The 18,842-nt window shown below is 38.9% G+C and overlaps 2 protein-coding genes across 2 annotated transcripts; both read left to right on the top strand.

Moving 5' to 3' along the window:
• The first annotated feature begins 1,115 nt into the window (after positions 1-1,115).
• On the top strand, positions 1,116-13,432 carry ccni (cyclin I). Its single transcript, XM_067422833.1, has 7 exons — positions 1,116-1,352; positions 3,502-3,658; positions 4,154-4,288; positions 6,007-6,081; positions 6,638-6,778; positions 6,990-7,223; positions 12,102-13,432. Exons 2-7 carry the CDS (start codon positions 3,545-3,547, stop codon positions 12,486-12,488), a joined length of 1,086 nt encoding a protein of 361 aa, XP_067278934.1. The 5' UTR covers positions 1,116-1,352; positions 3,502-3,544; the 3' UTR covers positions 12,489-13,432.
• Positions 13,433-14,443: 1,011 nt separating this feature from the next.
• Positions 14,444-16,857, top strand: LOC137046714 (ankyrin repeat domain-containing protein SOWAHB-like). The gene has a single exon (XM_067424068.1). The coding sequence runs from the start codon at positions 14,587-14,589 to the stop codon at positions 16,750-16,752; it is 2,166 nt and encodes a 721-aa protein (XP_067280169.1). The 5' UTR covers positions 14,444-14,586; the 3' UTR covers positions 16,753-16,857.
• Positions 16,858-18,842: the final 1,985 nt, after the last annotated feature.

The raw sequence follows: 18,842 nt of genomic DNA, 5'->3' as shown, positions 1-18,842 counted from the left end.
TGCACTGTGAATGGTTGTTGCTGGGTTTGTTTTGACAGGATTGCCAAGGGGAAGGAAATGTAGTACAAATGCATTCCTCTCTCATATGAACATTTTTGTGATGAGTTTCTATTTTATAGTTAAAGAATGTTCATTTTCTCTTCAACATTCATCAAACGAGTTTCATTTTAGTTGAATGTTATACAAGATGCTATATAGTGAATTCTGAATCATTTTTTACAATAAATTGATCCGTGAAAAGGGAAAAAGATTTAGTCCATTTAGGTCCGAGATATGATTTATACACACACACACACACACACACACACACACACACACACACACATACACACATACATGTGTGTGTATGCAATTAGAATGTAAATGTTATTTTATATATATATATATATATATATATATATATATATATATATATATATATATGTGTGTGTGTGTGTGTGTGTGTGTGTATATATATAATAAAATATATATATATGTGTGTGTATATATATATATATATATATATATGTATACATAATATATGAGCAATGCAATTAAAATGTAAATTTTATCTTTAACATTCATTAAAATAAAATTGAGTTAAGTTTTACTGAATGTTAGCAGAGGCTATGAAGTGACTTCTTAATCAGTTACAACAAATTGACGGGTCGCGTGAAAGGTAAAAATATTGAGTCAAAAAATATTGATATGACTTTATCAGGCACATCGAATTTTATCATACATATACATACTGATACATACACACACATGCCATACAAACAAATCCGTTATGGAAAATGATCTAGATGTTAAAATATTTGAATTTATTAATTTACATTTTATCCCCTTAATATTTCGTTTACGAAGTTCTTTGCATTTCTGTGTCATCTTGATGAACTGTATATGAATTTAGTCCCTACAGTACGATCTACATTCAAATCCATTCGCCAGAGAAAGTAGTCCTTTCATGACACACTTTCCGAATTCAAAACAATTTACTTTCATCTGACTACAACTTGCTGCACTTTTTTAGTATTTCTAACAGTTTGGAATTTTGCGTAATTTGTATTTATTTATAAGAAAATGTTTTAGGTCGCGGTTCCTGTGTACGGTGAGGAGGCAGGCGGAAGGTTCTCCTTCCCTTCTCAGTCTCCTCCTCGGAAGTAGACGTCCGTGTCTATATTCCGTTCATTTTATTTTTAATATCAGTTCGGAAGTATCTCTTTTAGATTTTTAAAACCCACACCAAATTTAACCTCAAACATGGAGGCGAAGCTGAAAGCTTAAAAAATGGCTGATTCCGATTTGCGCCTTTATTTTACCTCAGTTTAATGGACCGGATGATCTGCGTTTCCCACAACCTTGCAGGGGAGGTAAAAAATCTTAACCATTTCTAAGGGCATTTATAGACAGATTTGTGCCGTTTCGCTTGATTAAACCAGCCTAAATGGATATAACGATACATATAAAATACTAAATTTGTATTTTTGGAGTAGCTATGTGTGTGGGATTGCTTGTTTACTGATCTATTACTGTGTAGCTAGTCAGCTAACACGTCCTAATGCAAACTGCGTCAACACTATTAACATTTCATACCGAGCTGTGTTAAGGGTTTTGCCGTGTTTAAAGGCAGTGTTTACACTAACGTTACGCTGTAGTGGTGTGCACCAGTATTGCTTCTGTATAACAAGAATAGGATACTGAATTAATTCTCATATGTCCTCAGTTCAAATGGCAAGTGATCCCACCATCCAGGGCCGGCTCTAGCTCTTTGGTTGCCCTAGGCGAGATGGAGTTTTGCGCCCCCCACCCCTCCACCCCACTCACTTTTATCGTCTCTATTCTAATTCAGCACGTCTGTTTTCCTAGGCCTACCGCTAACTGAGAAGCACTTATTATTAAACACGTTCAACGCTTTATTTCCACTTTTCAAACATTTTCTCACTTTTTATTGAAAATAAATGCCTTTCCGATCGGATATGTGATGGGAAAAGGGAATAGAGCGAGTGTGGTAAAAGGCAGGATCGAACCTCTGATCGATCTGCATCAAATCTTTATGCCATGCGTCTTACCACTACACTACAGCCACTGTAAAGAATTTAGTGAACACAGCATATTTGTGTTTAATGTAAAAAATATGGTATCTATCGTTAGGCTGCTCCAGTAGCAGAGAGGCAGTAAGTATTTCCTTCCGACGCCCACGTAGAGAGCGTTTGTACTTTTTATAACTAACGTGCATACGTTATCCATATTCATAACGAACTGGACTTTTGATATTTAAATGACATCCATGCAGGTTATTGTAGATTATTGTCAGTGAAGTTATGTTTGCAATACGTATAGTAATTATGTAGAAAACTAGCAATTGATAGCTTGGTGACAATATTAATAATATTTATAAAATAAATATTAGTTGATAAGATTGATACTAAGTCATTTTATTTTGTTTGACATCTTATTGGCTGAGATAAGAAGACTAACCTCTAAACTGGGCTTTCTTTCGATTTTCTTCCTTTCTCTTTTTCTTTTTTTCCGTCCCTGTGCACCCGCGGGTTTAGGCGCCTCATTTTTGATGAACGCGCAAGATGAGCACTTGCCTGACCTAACGCCTGAACTAATAATCAATAATCACCATCAATTCAATCCAATAATCAGGTTGATAAGTAATTAAACGTGCGGCTGAGGGGGCGCCCTATGATGATCATGTTTCATGAACATTATGTTGTATTTCGCTTGTTCCGATTCTATGCTTAATGGGAAGTAATGGGCGGCACTAGAGCGCGCTCGCGCCCCTAACACAATTGTCGCCCTAGGCAACCGCCTAGCTCGCCTATAGCAAACGCCGGCCCTGCCACCATCAGTCCAGAGCTGATTTATCATAAATGTGTTTTTTAACGTAAATTGTTTTTGATTTAGTGTTCATTGTACAATAATGAATAATAGATGGCATATTATGTAGTATATATATTTATATATATATATATATATATATATATATATATATATATATATATATATATATATATATATATATATATATATATAAATTAGTACTGTCAAATCGATTAATCGCATTCAAAATTGTACATATGTGTGCTGTGTATAGTTATGTAAATAACGTTACACACATTTATGTGTATATTAAGGAAATCTTTCTTTCTTTCTATATATATATATATATATATATATATATATATATATATATATATATATATATATATATATATATACATACACACTATTTATAAATATATTATATATATATATATATATATATATATATATATATATATATATATATATATATTTTTTTTTTTTTTTTTTTTTTTTCTGTTATTAGAATATAATTATAAGCAGGTTGGATAAAATACTAATAGTAAACATGTATTTATCATAAATTGTGTTTTTAAATGTGATGAAAAATAGGTTTGATAATTAAACAATTCCCAAGACAGCCCGGACATCCCTTGTAATTTATGACGGATTATATTTGATATTGTATAATGTGTTCTGCGCTCTCAGGTAGCTGTATCCAGTGGGGAGGTAGGCTTTTCCAGGGTGCGTGATGAAGTTCACCCAGCCCTTGGAAAGCCGGAAGCTGTCGTCTCTATTAGAGAAGGCAGTTTCTAGGGAAGCCAATCTATGGAAGGTTTACGTGCCAAAGAAACCTACCACCCAGGTGAGTCTGTCAGCTGATATCTCTGGTTTGTTAGGTATGACAGCACAGTGTTTACATAATGGGAGGCAGATAGTTATGCAGAAAATTTAATTTAGTTTCTGTGTAGGTACAATTTTAATAGTAATGTTGCAATCTACCATCATCGTTATTATGTACTGTAATTTGAAGGCCTGAATTTCAGAAGATGCAGTTATTTGACTTACCAGAATTTTGTAGACCCTAGGAAGCAGTTTTATAAAGCTGTTAATTGCCAGATGTGACTATATATGGTGTGTTTGTGTCTGTTACACTCATATATGTGACACTGTTAGAGGTCTGCCACACAAACCTATCCTGATGGGACCTGTGACATTTTATTGTGCTTACATTTGGGTTTGCATTCAGTTCGAGGGAGAAAAAATGCATTACTATTGTAAATAAATATCTGTGCATCTGTACTCAGATCGACAATACAATCAGGTTCGATTTGTATTTGACAGTATGGGTTGTGTTTAGGATACAGATATTTCCCCTGAAAAGCGTGATGAGGCCGTCCGGTGGTTGAGGGATGTGCATTCCCAGCTGAAGCTCTATCCAGAGACCCTCTGCCTGGCCATCGGCATCCTGGACCGCTTCCTCTCTGCCATTAAGGTAATGTTTAAAAACGTTTGACCGGTCAAGGTCTCCTGTCCCAGTCAATGATTGTGGTTTTATGGCATTTTCAATTATACAGCGGCCCATAACAGGCTTTAGCTGTGTTAGCTGTTCTAGTTGCAGCCCATGATAGGTACTTTACGTAATAACACCTATTTTTAAAAACAATTATAATAATGTTCTTGATTCTGTGTTTCACCTGTTAAAGCTTGTCTATTAATTTATCTTATTCTTAGGAGTGTGTGCGGCAGAGATTGTGGCTCTTGTGATATCTTATGATATTCCACTTTAATTTGTTAAGTGCGTAGGTTAAAAGCACCTGCTAAATGTAGAAATTTGTCTGGTGTATTTAAATTTATGCATGTATGCATTTTGTGGATTGTAATTTATGCATTAATACATTCATGCATGTATGAATTGTATGCAGTGTAATTTATGCATTTAAATTAATGCATTATAACTTACATGTATGCATGTCATGGATTATAATGTATGCATTTAAATGTGCATGTTATGCATTATATTGTATGCATTTAATAGAATGATTAGCATAATTGCATTTATGATCATCTTGTGTGCAGTGAACATTATTTTATTCTATTATAGAACTTTTGCTGTTATGTTATAGTAAACTTTACAGATAAAAGTTAGGTTATATTTAGCTTAGTGGTTTTATTATACAACACTGAATATTTTTTGCTCTCTTTTCTTTGTGCCATTTTCCTTTAGAACATCAGAAAACGTTCCTGAACATTCAAGGGCTGCAGAGGCAATTCTAGAATTCATTTTTATTTTGTATAGAAAGTGAAACTGCCCGCAATGTATTTTTAGATGCAGCTACATGCTACAGTCACTGCATATCTGATTGGTTCTTGTGCTTTGGCATTTGAGTGAGCAGGAAATAAGCACAAGAATTTCATATGTGTGTGAGAAACATTTGCCCTTACCTGTTGTGACAAATCATTATATACTAAACAGGTGGCTAGAAGAATGGGATATTTATGCAAACTACAGATTACATGAAATCGGCCCTGAAATCCCCAACAGACTTTTAATCTCCTTTAAAACAAAATTTAAACAAGTCTTCACTAGATGTGGCATAGGTCACACAAGGTTGATTTGTGCATTTTTGCTTAAAGGTGAAGAACCATCCCTATGTATGTTTTGCTAGACCTTTTCCATTAAACATATTTTATTGGACCGTCCTGCTTTTAATGCAATTAGACAACATTGGGCTCTATCTGGGCACAATGCGACGGCAGGCGTGACACAAGTGTTGCTAGTTTTGGCCTGACGCAGTTATCATTTTCACGCCCAGCACCACGTTTAAAAAGCAAATGCCCTGTTCTGTTCGCCCATGGGTGTGCTGGTCTGAAAACGAGGTGTGTTCAGGCGCATTGTTGGCACGTTGCTGTTTTGAGGCAACTGAAACCGACTCTATGTGGTATTTTTGTGTTATTTAAAGAGGGAATTAATAATATGTGCCTATAGGCGGGTCCACAACACGTGTATACTATGCTTATTACACTCACTCAGGGACGTGTAGCAGCACACAATTTTTTAAAAATATTAATAATAAAAAGGATTGCTCTCTGAAAAAAACAAACAAATTCCTACTACTACCTGTTGTAAAAAGCTGCATAAACAAAAAGCAGTGCATGAGATGCATTATTGCAGTACCATCACTGATCAATCTCTCTCTCTCTCTTTTTCAGGCCCGCCCTAAGTACCTGCGCTGCATCGCCATCTCTTGTTTCTTCCTGGCTGTTAAGACCAATGAGGAAGATGAGGTGAATATTAATATGCCAATCTATGATCATACGCATGGTCAACTTTGGTCATCATGGCTCTCTATGGCTTTATCTATTTGTAGTTAAATTCTGCTGTGGGAAACTATGACCCTGGATAGAACATCTCTGATGTCACGAGGCAGATAAATTCCTTTCAAGTCTAAAATCAGCCCCAGTTTTGATGGCCTTTTAGTGAAACTGTCCTTTCACGAGACTGAAGGATGACAAAACATTCCCGACAGTGAAACTTTATCTGAAGGAATATAATAACTGAGATTTCCCTACTTGTTTCTTCTTAAAACACAGAAGATGGACTAATATTTAATCTGATTATGTTCTGGCAGCCCTTTAAAGTCATTTCTGGCTAGAAAATACCATGTGATATGGCTTAAACTTAGTGAAGCAATCAACACAATTAGTTCAAAGTTATGCCATTATTGTACTATTTATTTTACAAGCATTTTTTTCAGCCAGTATTGAGTTTGTGTTTTAATAATTCAGTGTGTTTCTGTGGACGTCTCTGCGTGCGCAACTGTTTAATGTGTGTTTTTTGCAGCGGATCCCGTCTCTGAGAGAGCTGGCATCCAGCAGCAAGTGTGGCTGTTCTCCGTCGGAGATCTTGCGGATGGAGAGGATTGTTCTGGATAAGCTGAACTGGGACCTGCACTCTGCCACCGCACTGGACTTCCTTTACATCGTGAGTGCACTTCCTCTCTCATACACACACACACACACACACACACATGCAAGATGCCATCAAACTTTGCAGCTTTACGTACAGATGCCAAACTTGTTGGCTTGAGGTTGCTGTTAATATCCAGCTCTCCATGTGGGTGCTGAAGGACTGCCAATTCACCCAATCAAGATCCAAAAATCTAGATTTTTATCTACCCTTTCTCTCTTTGTAGTTCCATGCGATGGTTCTGAGCTGTAAGTCCGGGCGGCTGAACGTGGCGTTGTCGGGTCTGAACCCGTCACAGCACGTGGCTCTGCTCACCCAACAGCTCTTCCACTGTCTGACCCATAATGCACTGCTGCAGGTGCGTGGCTCATTGCTGTCCCTCGGCCTCATTACGCTGGAACTGGAGAAACTCTGTCCTGATTGGCTCGCTCTCACTGTCGACCTGCTACACAAGTTACAGGTAAGAACTGAAGAAGTTCAGTGGCTCCAAATTGTGTTTGAATACATTATTTTTGATCCATTTTTATCAAATCCCTTCCTGTGATGTCAAACATTAGTGAACGTTGTCTATCGGGACCACCCATTCCAGAGATGATTTCCATGTGCTTTCATGAGAGTGCTTTTTTAACCCTGTATTGCCTGACATATGACATAAAAGTCAGAAAAATCTAATGTTTTGAAATGGAACAGTTTATTTGATCCTTTAGACAAAATCTAAAAAACAAATGTGTATATATATCCCGATCAGGCATAACATATCTCCAGCTTCCTAATATTTTGTTCGTCCCGCTTTTGCTGTCAAAACAGCCTTGTACCATCGAGGCATGGACTCCACTAGACCCTTGAAGGTGTGCTGTGGTATCTGGCACCAAGATGTTAGCAGCAGATCTTTTAAGTCCTGTAATTGCAAGGTGGGGCCTCCATGGATCGGACTCGTCCCACAGATGCTCGATTGGATTGAGATTAGAGATGCACCGATTGCAATTTTCTTGGCCGATTCAGATTTCCGATTTTTTTGTTAGTGAGATCGGCCGATACCATACCTGTCAAGTATCCCGTTTTGTCCGGGAAAGTCCCGTATTTTACCCTTCTTTCCCGCTGTCCTCCCGTATTCGTGTTTTCCCGTAAATCTCCCGTATTTTAACTTGCGTTATTAAAAAATAATAATACCGGAGTAAAAAAACAAAAAAACATTTCCAATCTGAGCGCTGTAAATAATCTCGCGATAACTGCCATCTGCAGTAGCCTACAGGTGGCCGTTGTCGCGAGGTTAGTGTGTGAGGTCAGATGACGACGAGTGACATCGCGGGGGGAAACAAAACAGAGACGGATGATGGACCTAACGATAGAGACGGAAGGCACTCCTGCCAATAAACCCAAACCCTCGTGTAAATACCGTGATCAATGGGACAGCCAATGTAATTTTTTGAAGAGGAGCAGGTGAGGGACAGTCACGCGTTTTGTAAGTTTTGTAACTGCCACTTCATCATGTGCGACAGCGGAAGATCTTTTAAAGTGACAGTATTCACTTATAATGCAATGTAAAGAACAAAAGTAATTGCTCACTAAATATGCTCTGCTCTTGAGTAAATAACTTCAGTACCTTTAATAATGATTAATCTATATATAATTCATAACTTATGCAGTGCAAACTGATAACAATTTATGTATATTTCCCACTTGATAAGTTGTTATACAGATAGGAAGAGCACAGGTACAAATAAAATGTATTATTATTATTATTATGGGTTTATGTGAGGATTTAACACACCCCCCCCCCCCCCCCCCCCCCCCATATCCCGGATTTTGATACCCAAAAGTTGACAGGTATGCGATACTGGTTTTTACCGATTCCGATTTTCTTTCGAACTATAATTGAGAGCATATACAAACAAAAATCCACTTTTTCTTCAAAGCTAAATTTTATTTTTATTATAAAATAAAATTAGTAAAAATTACAGTAGGATCTTCTCTCACTTAAACAACTCTAAAGAAAAAAAAAAAGTTCTGTGCCAGGAAAGAATAATTAAAAATCAGTTGCTTTATGAAACAATGCATTATAAATGGACCTTTTTCTCTTTTTTTACTTGTTTTACAAAAGTCAAAAGATCCTATGAATGAATAAACCTGAAGTGTACAATACTCCTCCAAATAATACTTCAGTAATTGGGTAATAAATGTTTCCAGCTAGGGATGTCACGGCACCAATACCACAAGCTAAATGTTTTTAATATATTTTTTATTTAACCATGTAAAAAAAATATATATATTATTTATGATGATAATCATTATAAGTAAATAATACATAAACATTTAAAGGCTGTATGCTGTTTAAAAGTAAACATTGTTTATAAAAAAAAGAAAAGAAAAATAATCAACCATCTAGGCATAATTATTATTAATAGTGACATATTATTATTACATAGAGATGTAGCTAAGGTAATCTATCCTAATACATTCTGTCAATTTAAAACATTTTAAAGCGAACTTTTATTTTGACGGGTTACCGTGAAGACCTTGGAGCGCCTGTGTTCATATGACAAGTTTTCTCCGATGAAATGGCAAATTCTCATGAAGTGACGGTTTATGCGTTCGGCTGGTCATCCAGCGCCATGAATTCCATAATTATCTTCGTAAATGCTTTGGTCTTTTCGCTGCTTATACAAAGGAAAAATAGGAGAGGCTGCTGACCTGTGGCTGGCTCTGGGCTGGCTAGCTTTAGCCTTTAACCTTTACTAGCTTCTTTAAACTAGGCATGTTCCACGTGGTGATGGAGTTAAGTGTCTAATAATGTTTGTCAAGTTTCACAAATGGCATAACTAGTGTCTTCTTCGCTCGCAGTAAAAAAAAAAAAGCACGTCCCGAGTGTGGCTGTGACGTCAACATCGTGGCCGAGCTCGCGCTCACAGCAGCATGTAGACGCCGGATCGGCTCAAATTCAGAGATACGTGAGACTGATTGGCCGATCATGCAGAAAATCGGCCGATTCCGATCCCTGGCCGATCAATCGGTGCATCTCTAATTGAGATCTGGGGAATTTGAAGGCCAAGTCAACACCTCAAATTCGTTGTGCTCCTCAAACTATTCCTGTACTATTTTTGCTTTGTGGCAAAAGCATCACACTTCCTCTGCCAACTTGCCTTCTTCCCATAGTGCATCCTGGTGCCATTGTGTTCCCTAGGTAATGTTCACCCGGCCATCCACGTGAGGTAAAAGAAAACGTGATTCATCAGACCAGTCAACGTTCTTCCATTGCTCTGTGGTCTAGTTCTAATGCTCACATGCCCACTGTTGGCGCTTTCGGCGGGGTCAGGGGTCAGCATGGGCACCCTGACTGGTCTGCGGCTATGCCGCCCCATATGCAACAAACTGCGATGCGCTGTGTATTCTGACACCTTTCTATCAGAACCAGCATTAACTTCTTGAGTAATTTGAGCTACATTAGCTCGTCAGTTTGATCGGACCACACGTGCATCAATGAGCCTTGGCCGCCCATGACCCTGTCGCCGGTTCTCCACTGTTCCTTCCTTGGAGCACTTTTGATAGATACTGACCACTGCAGACCGGAAACACCCCACAAGTTGTCTAACCATCACAATTTAGCCCTACAAGTGTTATTCACATTATGTTATACCTGCTAGGTGTGTGTGTGTGTTTTTTGTTGTCATATTTGATACTTCACGCTTTTATGGCTCATATAGTATGATATAGGAGAATATGGAGCTCATAATTGAGGATGAAAAAACACCAGAGGCCCAAAATGAGACATATGCAATTTGTTTATTTATATGGCCAAAACAGAAGATAAAGATTTATGTTACAAGCTAATATAAGTTTGAGATTTTTGCAATAGTTTAACAGACTATTTACATAAAATGCATATAAATATCAGCTGTCACTCTACCAATAATTTGTCTTAAACTTAGTAAGATGATATTTATGCTTAATGTTATGATGAAAGCTCTGTAGTTTTTTATTGTGAGGATCAACACATAACGCAAAATGCAATGGTGATTGAAAATGTCTCTCAAAAATCTGATGGACCATATTGAATACATTTTAACATGATTTTTCTAAAAAATAAATAAATAAATGCATTAAAGATTTCACTGCAAAAAGATGCTGGCTTTAAGCTGGACGTAATACTAAGTCTTTAACTTGCAAAAAAAAGTATAAACTATAAATCAGACGACAGAAGACGCAGCAGATTTGATCATGTTAATCCTTTAGAGACCTTGCAAATTTGACACAGTAGTATTTATAGAGTTAAAGAGTACATGGGTTTTGAACATTGTTTGTGAAATGCAATTGATTTTAGAGGGAAATATCCGGTGACCAGATCCAAACTGTTCCATTCAGAAAATACGTAAAGTGGTCAGAAAGATCAAATTGATCTGTGGTCACATTGAAGTGGAGACTAAATCAAGTTTAACGTCAGTCACGTTTTGCGACGATCCAGTTATCTCATTATTCCTCAGTTCCTCGTGCCACAGGGGCTCTTTTCATCCTTGATGTTCAGATGAACTCATCTGGACCGGCTATACATTAGAGCCGCACCAGCGTACATAATCTGTCTCACATGCTGGGGTTTCTGTAGGCTCTCTAACCCTTATCATAACTCAAAAGAGGCCCGGTCATTCACTTCTCCAAACAAACTCTGTTATCTGTGCCAGCAGCGAGCTCAAAGCGAAAGAAAAAATAAAGACCTTTAAAAGTCCCTTGCATGATTACTGTAATGACTGTCATACATTTACAAAAAATCCCAAACTTCATGTTTATGGTTTCATGTAGCTTTAAAGATACAGGTTGTGAAGCAGTTTTCAAATATTAATGACTGTGTATTGAACATTGACGTCTTTGTATTTGATATACACCATCATTAAAAAGCTTTGGGTTGGTAAGATTTAAAAAGAAAGTCTCTTCTGCTCGCCAATTTATTTGACCAAAATGACAGTAAAAACTGAAATATTGTGAAAAATTATTCGAATTTCGAAAGAACTGTTTTCTATTTGAATACATAGTAAACATTTATTTTATTTCTGTGATCAAAGCTGAATTTTCAGCATCATTATTCTAGTCTTCAGTGTCACATGATCCTTCAGAAATCATTCTGATATGAGGATTTGCTGCACAAGAAACTTTTCTGATTATCAGTGTTTATTGTTTTGATGAGTAGAATAAATGTAATATGAAATATGATCAAATAGAAAACATATTTATAACATTAGAAAAAGATAAAAGATTTCTGTCACTTTTGATCAAGTTCATTTGTCCTGTGCAGCCACACTTGTTGTAGAACTAATACTGTAAATGTATTTTTCCGCTTCCTCTTTTTCAGATCGACAGTTCTCAGCTGATTGGCTGTCGAGAGCTGGTTGCACGTTGCCTGTCCACACATATGGCTTCCCTGCCTCCTAACACTGTGTACATCTGCCATCCCCTACAGAAAGCCCTGGGGCCTCGGGACAGGGGAGTCCTGCCCACCTGGCAAGTCTCCTCTGCTCCGACAGCACCCTCTGACCCCAACCGCACAAGCAAGTCCTCAGCCAAGCGGAAGGTGGAGCACATGGAGGTGGACGAGTATTTCGATGGGATCAAGCGCCTGTACAACGAGGAGAGTCCCCAGGAGGGGGCGCTCGTGTGCACGGGTGAAACAGTGGGAGGAGGGCAGCAGAATGCTGGCTCCTCCCCCTGCCCGCCTCTCCAACCGGTCAGAGAAACCTAGAGGAAGAAAACGCCTAAACAATCACACAACCACAGCAACCGTGCTCATCAGTTCACCTCAGAGCAAGAGAGAGGCCAAAAATACTAACAAAAAAATGTCTGTGCATGATGCCATTTCATAACCTTTCACTGAGCGTAAACATAAAAGGCTTTGAAAAAAGCAGAAAAAAATCTATATATAAAGGAAAAATGTTTGCAAAAAAAGTAGGAATATTTTACCCTCCATCTGTGGAAAATGGCACTGTTCCATTGTTCCTGTTCGTTTCTTTTTATATGTATTTCCTGTCATTTATTTCATCTAAAACTTTCTCTTTATTTGTCAAACACAGCCCTCAATAATTCTGAGTGCTCTTACATTATTTATATATATATATATATATATATATATATATATATATATATATATATATATATATATATATATATATATATATAAATAATGATGTATGTGTGTATATGCATGCATGCATTTGAAGGCTGTGGTAAAAGAGTGGCATTTCTGAAGATGTATATTAGTTTTGTACAAATGTACACTCATTCACAGCTGGGTCTAATTGCTTGTTGTGATGTGTGTGTGTGTGTGTGTGTGTGTGTGTGTGTGTGTGTATGTGTGATCATCGATTGTGTGTGTGAGCATTTGAAGGGTGATGTCCCTATCACTTCCTTAAACTGAGCATTAAAGATGAACTGGTGTAATCCGTGGCATTAGATCACACATGGCGTGACTTAGTAGTTAGTAATGTAACTGTTATATTGAGTAGATCAAAATGCTTAAGATTCTGAACTAACAATAAACTTTCGACCTTCGCCATTCCTTTGCTGATCATCATAACCTTCATGCGCTGTTCCTGCCGAAAGCTTTCTCTCCTGCTCTGAGGTGCTGAGGACAGTCCGGGCCGCTGCTGAGAAACCTCCCAACGCTCAAATAAAAGAAAACGTACTGAACTGCTGATGTCTCTGGTGTGTTTTTTTTTCTGAGTTTGTGTGTGGAGAAATACCGTTACAGTGTTCTCCCCAATGGAATCTGATATTTATACTGTAACTCATTGCACACTAACGTGAGGGAGAGGTCATGATTGTGAAACAGGTCAGGCTTTTACGTCATCAGTTCTGTGTGTGATTTATTTGCTACAGTTGGATGGATGACTTGCTGAAGAAAATGTGTATTCGGCATTAAAGCCTATGATGCCAATAAGGTGGAATTGCAAATTAGCTATTTATTCAAATATGAATGTATTAAATTACTAGAGCTTAAATGTTTTATATGACAAGCTCAAGCAGAGGTAAAAGATAGTTTGCCAGATGTAGTGGCATGTTCCTGCTTATTGTACACAAAACATGTTGCAGGATATTTCTCCATCATTAATTTAATTTGTCTTGATTTTTAGGGCATGAATGTTTTAGTGGATGGAGTTAGTTCTCAAGTTCACACAGGTGTCCTAGAAGAGGAACCACAGGTTCATCACATTAACTATGAACATGTTTAACCGCAAGTTTCAGAACCTTTTGCCTTCATTTAATATTTTATCACTGAATACAACCATTTTACAACAATACAGCCAAATACACCTGTCTTTATTTAAATAAATGCTACTTGTTTTTATTTTATTTTTTGCCTGAAGTAATTTAATATATGTTCACTACTCACGTGTCCGAATAATTTCAGGCACCACTGTAATAAATAAATGGAACAATAAATACACAAATATACTTGCTCAGCCATTCGACGTATTTTAACACAACATTTAAGTTCTCCTAATATTTCACAATATATAGGCTACAGTAGATATTTTAGCAATTTTAATAGTATAAATATTTTAATAATGTAAGCAGGTTGTTAGCCTACTACTATTAGTATTGTTGTATTATTCATACTTCAAACCAAGGTTTTTCTATAGGCTGCATAAATGCTCATAGATGGATGGATAGATAGATAGATAGATGTGTGGGGTGCGCAGGCATCTCAGCACGCAGGTATGCAGGTGGAACTGAGAGCGAAACGTGGGCGGAGTTACAATCTCAACAGCCGAAACCGCCTGTCAGGTCCTTAGCTTCAGTTTGATTCTGCGATAACACGAGAGGATTCACACGGCGCGAGCATGGCCACCGATTTTACACAAGAGTCCGTGCTGCGCTTTGTCATCAACAATGGCGGGAAGGTGCGAAACGCGGATTTATTAAACCACTACAAGCGGTTTTTGAGGGAGGACGAGAACAGAGCGCAAAACCGGGAGTTATTTAAGAGGTATGTGAACTCCGTGGCGACTGTGCGGCAGGAGGAGGGGGTGTCTCAAGTTGTGCTGAGGAAAAAATACCGTGCGCATCTCGGAGACATCGCAAAGACCCAGGAGCCCGAGCGACAGAGAGAACGAGACTTTAAACCAGCGGCGAGCGGCAAACCACAAGCTAATTTGACCGTCCCAACTCGTGTTGAAATCTTGCCAGCTGCTGGTATTATCACCAACACCACCACGACCAACAATAATAACAACAACGATTCTACTCCCACTTTTGAGAAAGCTGTCTCAACTTCAACACCACATGGGAGGGAACAACCTGCAGTTTACACTTCCCCTGCAGAACAGGTTAACAACACCTGCCATTTAAAACCAACCCCATCTGACACCGACAGTCGCTCGAGTGGGAGCGGCAAGAGCTTTGAACAGCCATGGGAGTCAAAAGCAACCAGGGAGGCAACAGAGCTGAAACACAACAGTGTTTACCCTGCCAAACAGAGACAATTAAGGGAAGCAGATGGTTGCGAGCAGTCCTTCATCGCCCCTGCTTATTATGAGGTTAGATTGTCGCCTCCAGTTGAAAGGAAAAGTTTGGAAACAAACACTTTCAACGTTCACTCCAGACACTCAGGTGAGCCTGTCGCCAAAGCGTGGCCTTTACACCCAACTCTCGGACAGTCTCATGTATACAACTCTTCTCCTTGTCTACTGGACCGCCCCGTTTCTCCACACATACACTCCCAGGCGTACACTCATGCAGGCCTGAGCCGAAGCAATGATAGTCTACTACGACCGAATGGAAGGGTTAATGGGTTTCCGATCCAAGAGCAGGACGAGTATGAGTCTCATATGCTGGTCTTGTCTGAAGATGGCCTTCCTGTCCATGAAAGTGCAACGTATCTGCAGCTCCATCATCCTTCGAGTCTATCCTCTAGTCGTGATAGCATCTCAATCCCCTCTCCTTCGTGTACTCCACCCGATACCGGCTGGCCTCAAGATTTTGGGCGCGAGGAGCAGTCCAGCGATCAGGGATTTGGAGGGCAAGACGCGAATGATGTACGCACTTTCCTGCGTCGCACACAGGAGGCGAGGTTGTTGTCGCAACTCCACCAACCAAGTCGCAACATCACGTCCTTGCACCACTCGACGGGTCACCTCGATGACGAGGGCTCAAGGGCATCTACACGAAGCAATTCCCCGGAGACCCATTACAGACCCATCGCCCGGCGGTTGACGTCCCGCCTGCGGAGCCGCTTGTGTCGGAGTCTTGGAGAAGACCTGGATCATTCGTTCCCAGAGGACAACATCTCGGCACGGCACAACCGTCTCCAGCTACTGTCGTCAACTCTAAGCATGGGCAATTTAGTCACTGCATCCTCTAGCCGAGGACAGAGTTCCGTCTCATCTCCCGCAGGATCCACACAAAGTTTGGGGAACTCCGTGCATGATGGTTCGTTCACCAGCAAACATTCGTCCGTCCCTCTTGACTCAAGAGAACACAACTGGTTTGTCAAAGCAGCATCAGGCTTGTGGACCGACATCTACGCTCTCTTCCGAGAGGACACGAACCTCCTGAGGAAACGAGACTTTATATCTGGCTTCACTGTTGTCCACTGGATTGCAAAGCATGGCGACCATCGCGTCCTGAACACGCTGTGGTACGGAGTCGACAAAGCCGGGATGACTCTAGATGTCAATGCGAAAACTTTGTGCGGCTACACGCCGCTACACCTGGCGGCCATTCACAGCCACAAGAAACTCATTCGGCTCCTGGTGCAAAAGTTCAAAGCTGATGTGCGGCTACGGGACAGCAGTGGGAAGAGAGCATGGCAATACTTGGGCAAAGATGAACACCGGGACATCTTAGAACTTCTGGGTGCCCCACAGAAACGCATTAGTGGTTGTCCAGTAAACCTGCCCGAAAGATCTGCCACCACAAAGGTGAACGTCAAAAGACATACGTCCATTGCCGCACTGTTCAAACACAAGTCTCACTTGATGGTCCATTCTAGTCCAGAAGCTTTTTAGAGGCGAGATTGTTGTAAGGACTTAAACCTCATAATGGTGGCACTTTTTTGCTGGTGTAAAAGCATTTTCACTTCATTTTTATGATTAAAAACATGGCAATGTGCATTGAGCGGCGCAATGTTTTTCTGTTGTGTTCTTGGTTTGTAAAATGGTTTTGAGGGTTTTCAATGAACTTCATATATATTGTGAGGGAAATGGTTAGTTCACTTAAAAAAACCTTTCATTATTTAATCACAATCATGTCTTTTCCAAACCTGTTTGACTTTATGTAGAGCTCCAAAAAAATTGTCAGTGGGATCCCATGTTGTTTTGGACCCCACAGTTTTAGAAAATACATTTGTTTCACAGAGATAGAAAGCCGTAACAGGTTTGGAAAAACATGAATGTGAATACATGATGACAGTATGATCATTTTTGAGTGGACTATCCCTGTTTTGCTTCATACTAAACTAGGGAGCTCGTGTTGTTTCAGACCGAGGATCATGTTTTCTGCTCATAAGTTCTTCATTTCCTCTGCAGGGACAAATTAGTTTCAGTGCCCTGTAATAGTTGTTACCCTTAATCTCTGCAGGTCTTTTGTTCCCCTCTGTGCTAAATCTAGGAAACTATGCAGTTCAGATATGTCCATGTTCTTTGAATGTGATGAGAGCATTTCGTTCTCTTTTGCAGTTTATTTTCATGTTGGGATATTGCAGTTGGTGTTTTTCTTCCCATGATCTCACACAGCACTGCGTGCGTCTATGGTGAAAACCACAGATAAGCTCAGCTGGTTTAGTCCAGCTAATATTTAACTCACTTTTCTTCCTTATCTTAAAACGTTGGATGAGAGATAAAGAAAAAAGCCTCCAAATTCCAGCTCATTTGGAAGAACATTCCAGTCATAACTCACAGACCTCCTTGAGTGTTTTTCTCTCTGCCTTTTCTCTCTTTTTCATTTTTCTCAGTCATTTGATGTGGAAATGAATGTTCCCTGTGTTCATGTTTGAATTCTTGATGATTTGCATGCTGAGCTTAACCTGTTTTTTGTGTGATCTGAGCGAGTTTGGGAGGAGAGTTTAGCCTGGCCTCACTGGTGGAGTTGGATTTTTTTTCTTTATCTTCCTATCACTTTTTTTTTTCTTCCATGGAAACATCACAATGCCATCTGTGTATGAAGTGCTGTGTTGGCCGACATGTTTCGACTCGTCACGGGGCTTGTTGTCTGTGAGTCTTGCATAATATTTACACTTTATGAAGCTGCTTTATGTTCCAGCTTTATTATTTTGAATAAAACACAAAGACTTTGACCACTGTAAAAGCGTTTTGATCTTTGATTCAATTGCATGTGTTAATCTGCATTAATATACAGACCAATCATATAGTTTGACCTTGAAATCAAGCAAATCTTTCCCAGAATTTTCATTTCAAGTGCAAACAAATCCTCTGTGGTGCATGCAACGTACTCAGACCTCTTCGATTTTTACATTTTAATCGGCATGCCAAACTACTTTGAGGCACTCAGTAGTGGCCAAAGGTGATGCTCGGAGGGGATTTTTTTTTTAATGGCCCTATAAGTTTGACGAAACTATCAAAATATGAGGAAAATATTTCTTTTTTCCCCCTTTTTTTAATATGAGGAAGAAAAAAATACACTCGGTTGATGGATTTATCTGACAAAATGGTTTGGCAAAAAAAGGCAAACTACAGCTAGGTTTAATTTTACTATTCAAAAATGAAACAAAAAACATAACCAGTTATTAATATTTAATTGGTTTTTGCATGTGTTCATTCCAATTTTTTTATGTTTCTTGCATTATTACATGTAAAACAATTGTCTCCAAGCACAACTATGCAATATGCTTACAAAAGCTTTAACACATTTTTAATAATATTTGAATAAAAGGCGAAGATGTCAATTTTCCGAGGTGGGATATCACTTTTGGCAAATAACCTCCTGCTGCGGTTTAAATGATTCAGATTGCTTGCACAGCCCTGATAAAGTAGCACACATCATTATGGTTTAGCCGTAACACTGACCTGTGATCTGGTTACCATCACATTGTTTGTTTGGCAGTTTCTTTTCACTCACTAGTTTCCTGTTGCAGAACTGA

Source organism: Pseudorasbora parva, chromosome 18 (assembly GCF_024679245.1).
Source record: "Pseudorasbora parva isolate DD20220531a chromosome 18, ASM2467924v1, whole genome shotgun sequence".
In the NCBI taxonomy this organism is placed as follows: Eukaryota; Metazoa; Chordata; class Actinopteri; order Cypriniformes; family Gobionidae; genus Pseudorasbora; species Pseudorasbora parva.
This window is presented reverse-complemented; position numbering and strand designations above follow the sequence as displayed.

What these genes read in the sequence shown, in the direction of transcription:
- ccni (XM_067422833.1), top strand. Translation starts at nt 3,545, where the DNA reads ATGAAGTTCACCCAGCCCTTGGAAAGCCGGAAGCTGTCGTCTCTATTA. An exon ending in CAAAGAAACCTACCACCCAG is followed by an intron (nt 3,659 to 4,153) that starts GTGAGTCTGTCA and finishes GGTTGTGTTTAG; the next exon opens with GATACAGATATTTCCCCTGA. An exon ending in CACTGGACTTCCTTTACATC is followed by an intron (nt 6,779 to 6,989) that starts GTGAGTGCACTT and finishes CTCTCTTTGTAG; the next exon opens with TTCCATGCGATGGTTCTGAG.
- LOC137046714 (XM_067424068.1), top strand. Translation starts at nt 14,587, where the DNA reads ATGGCCACCGATTTTACACAAGAGTCCGTGCTGCGCTTTGTCATCAAC.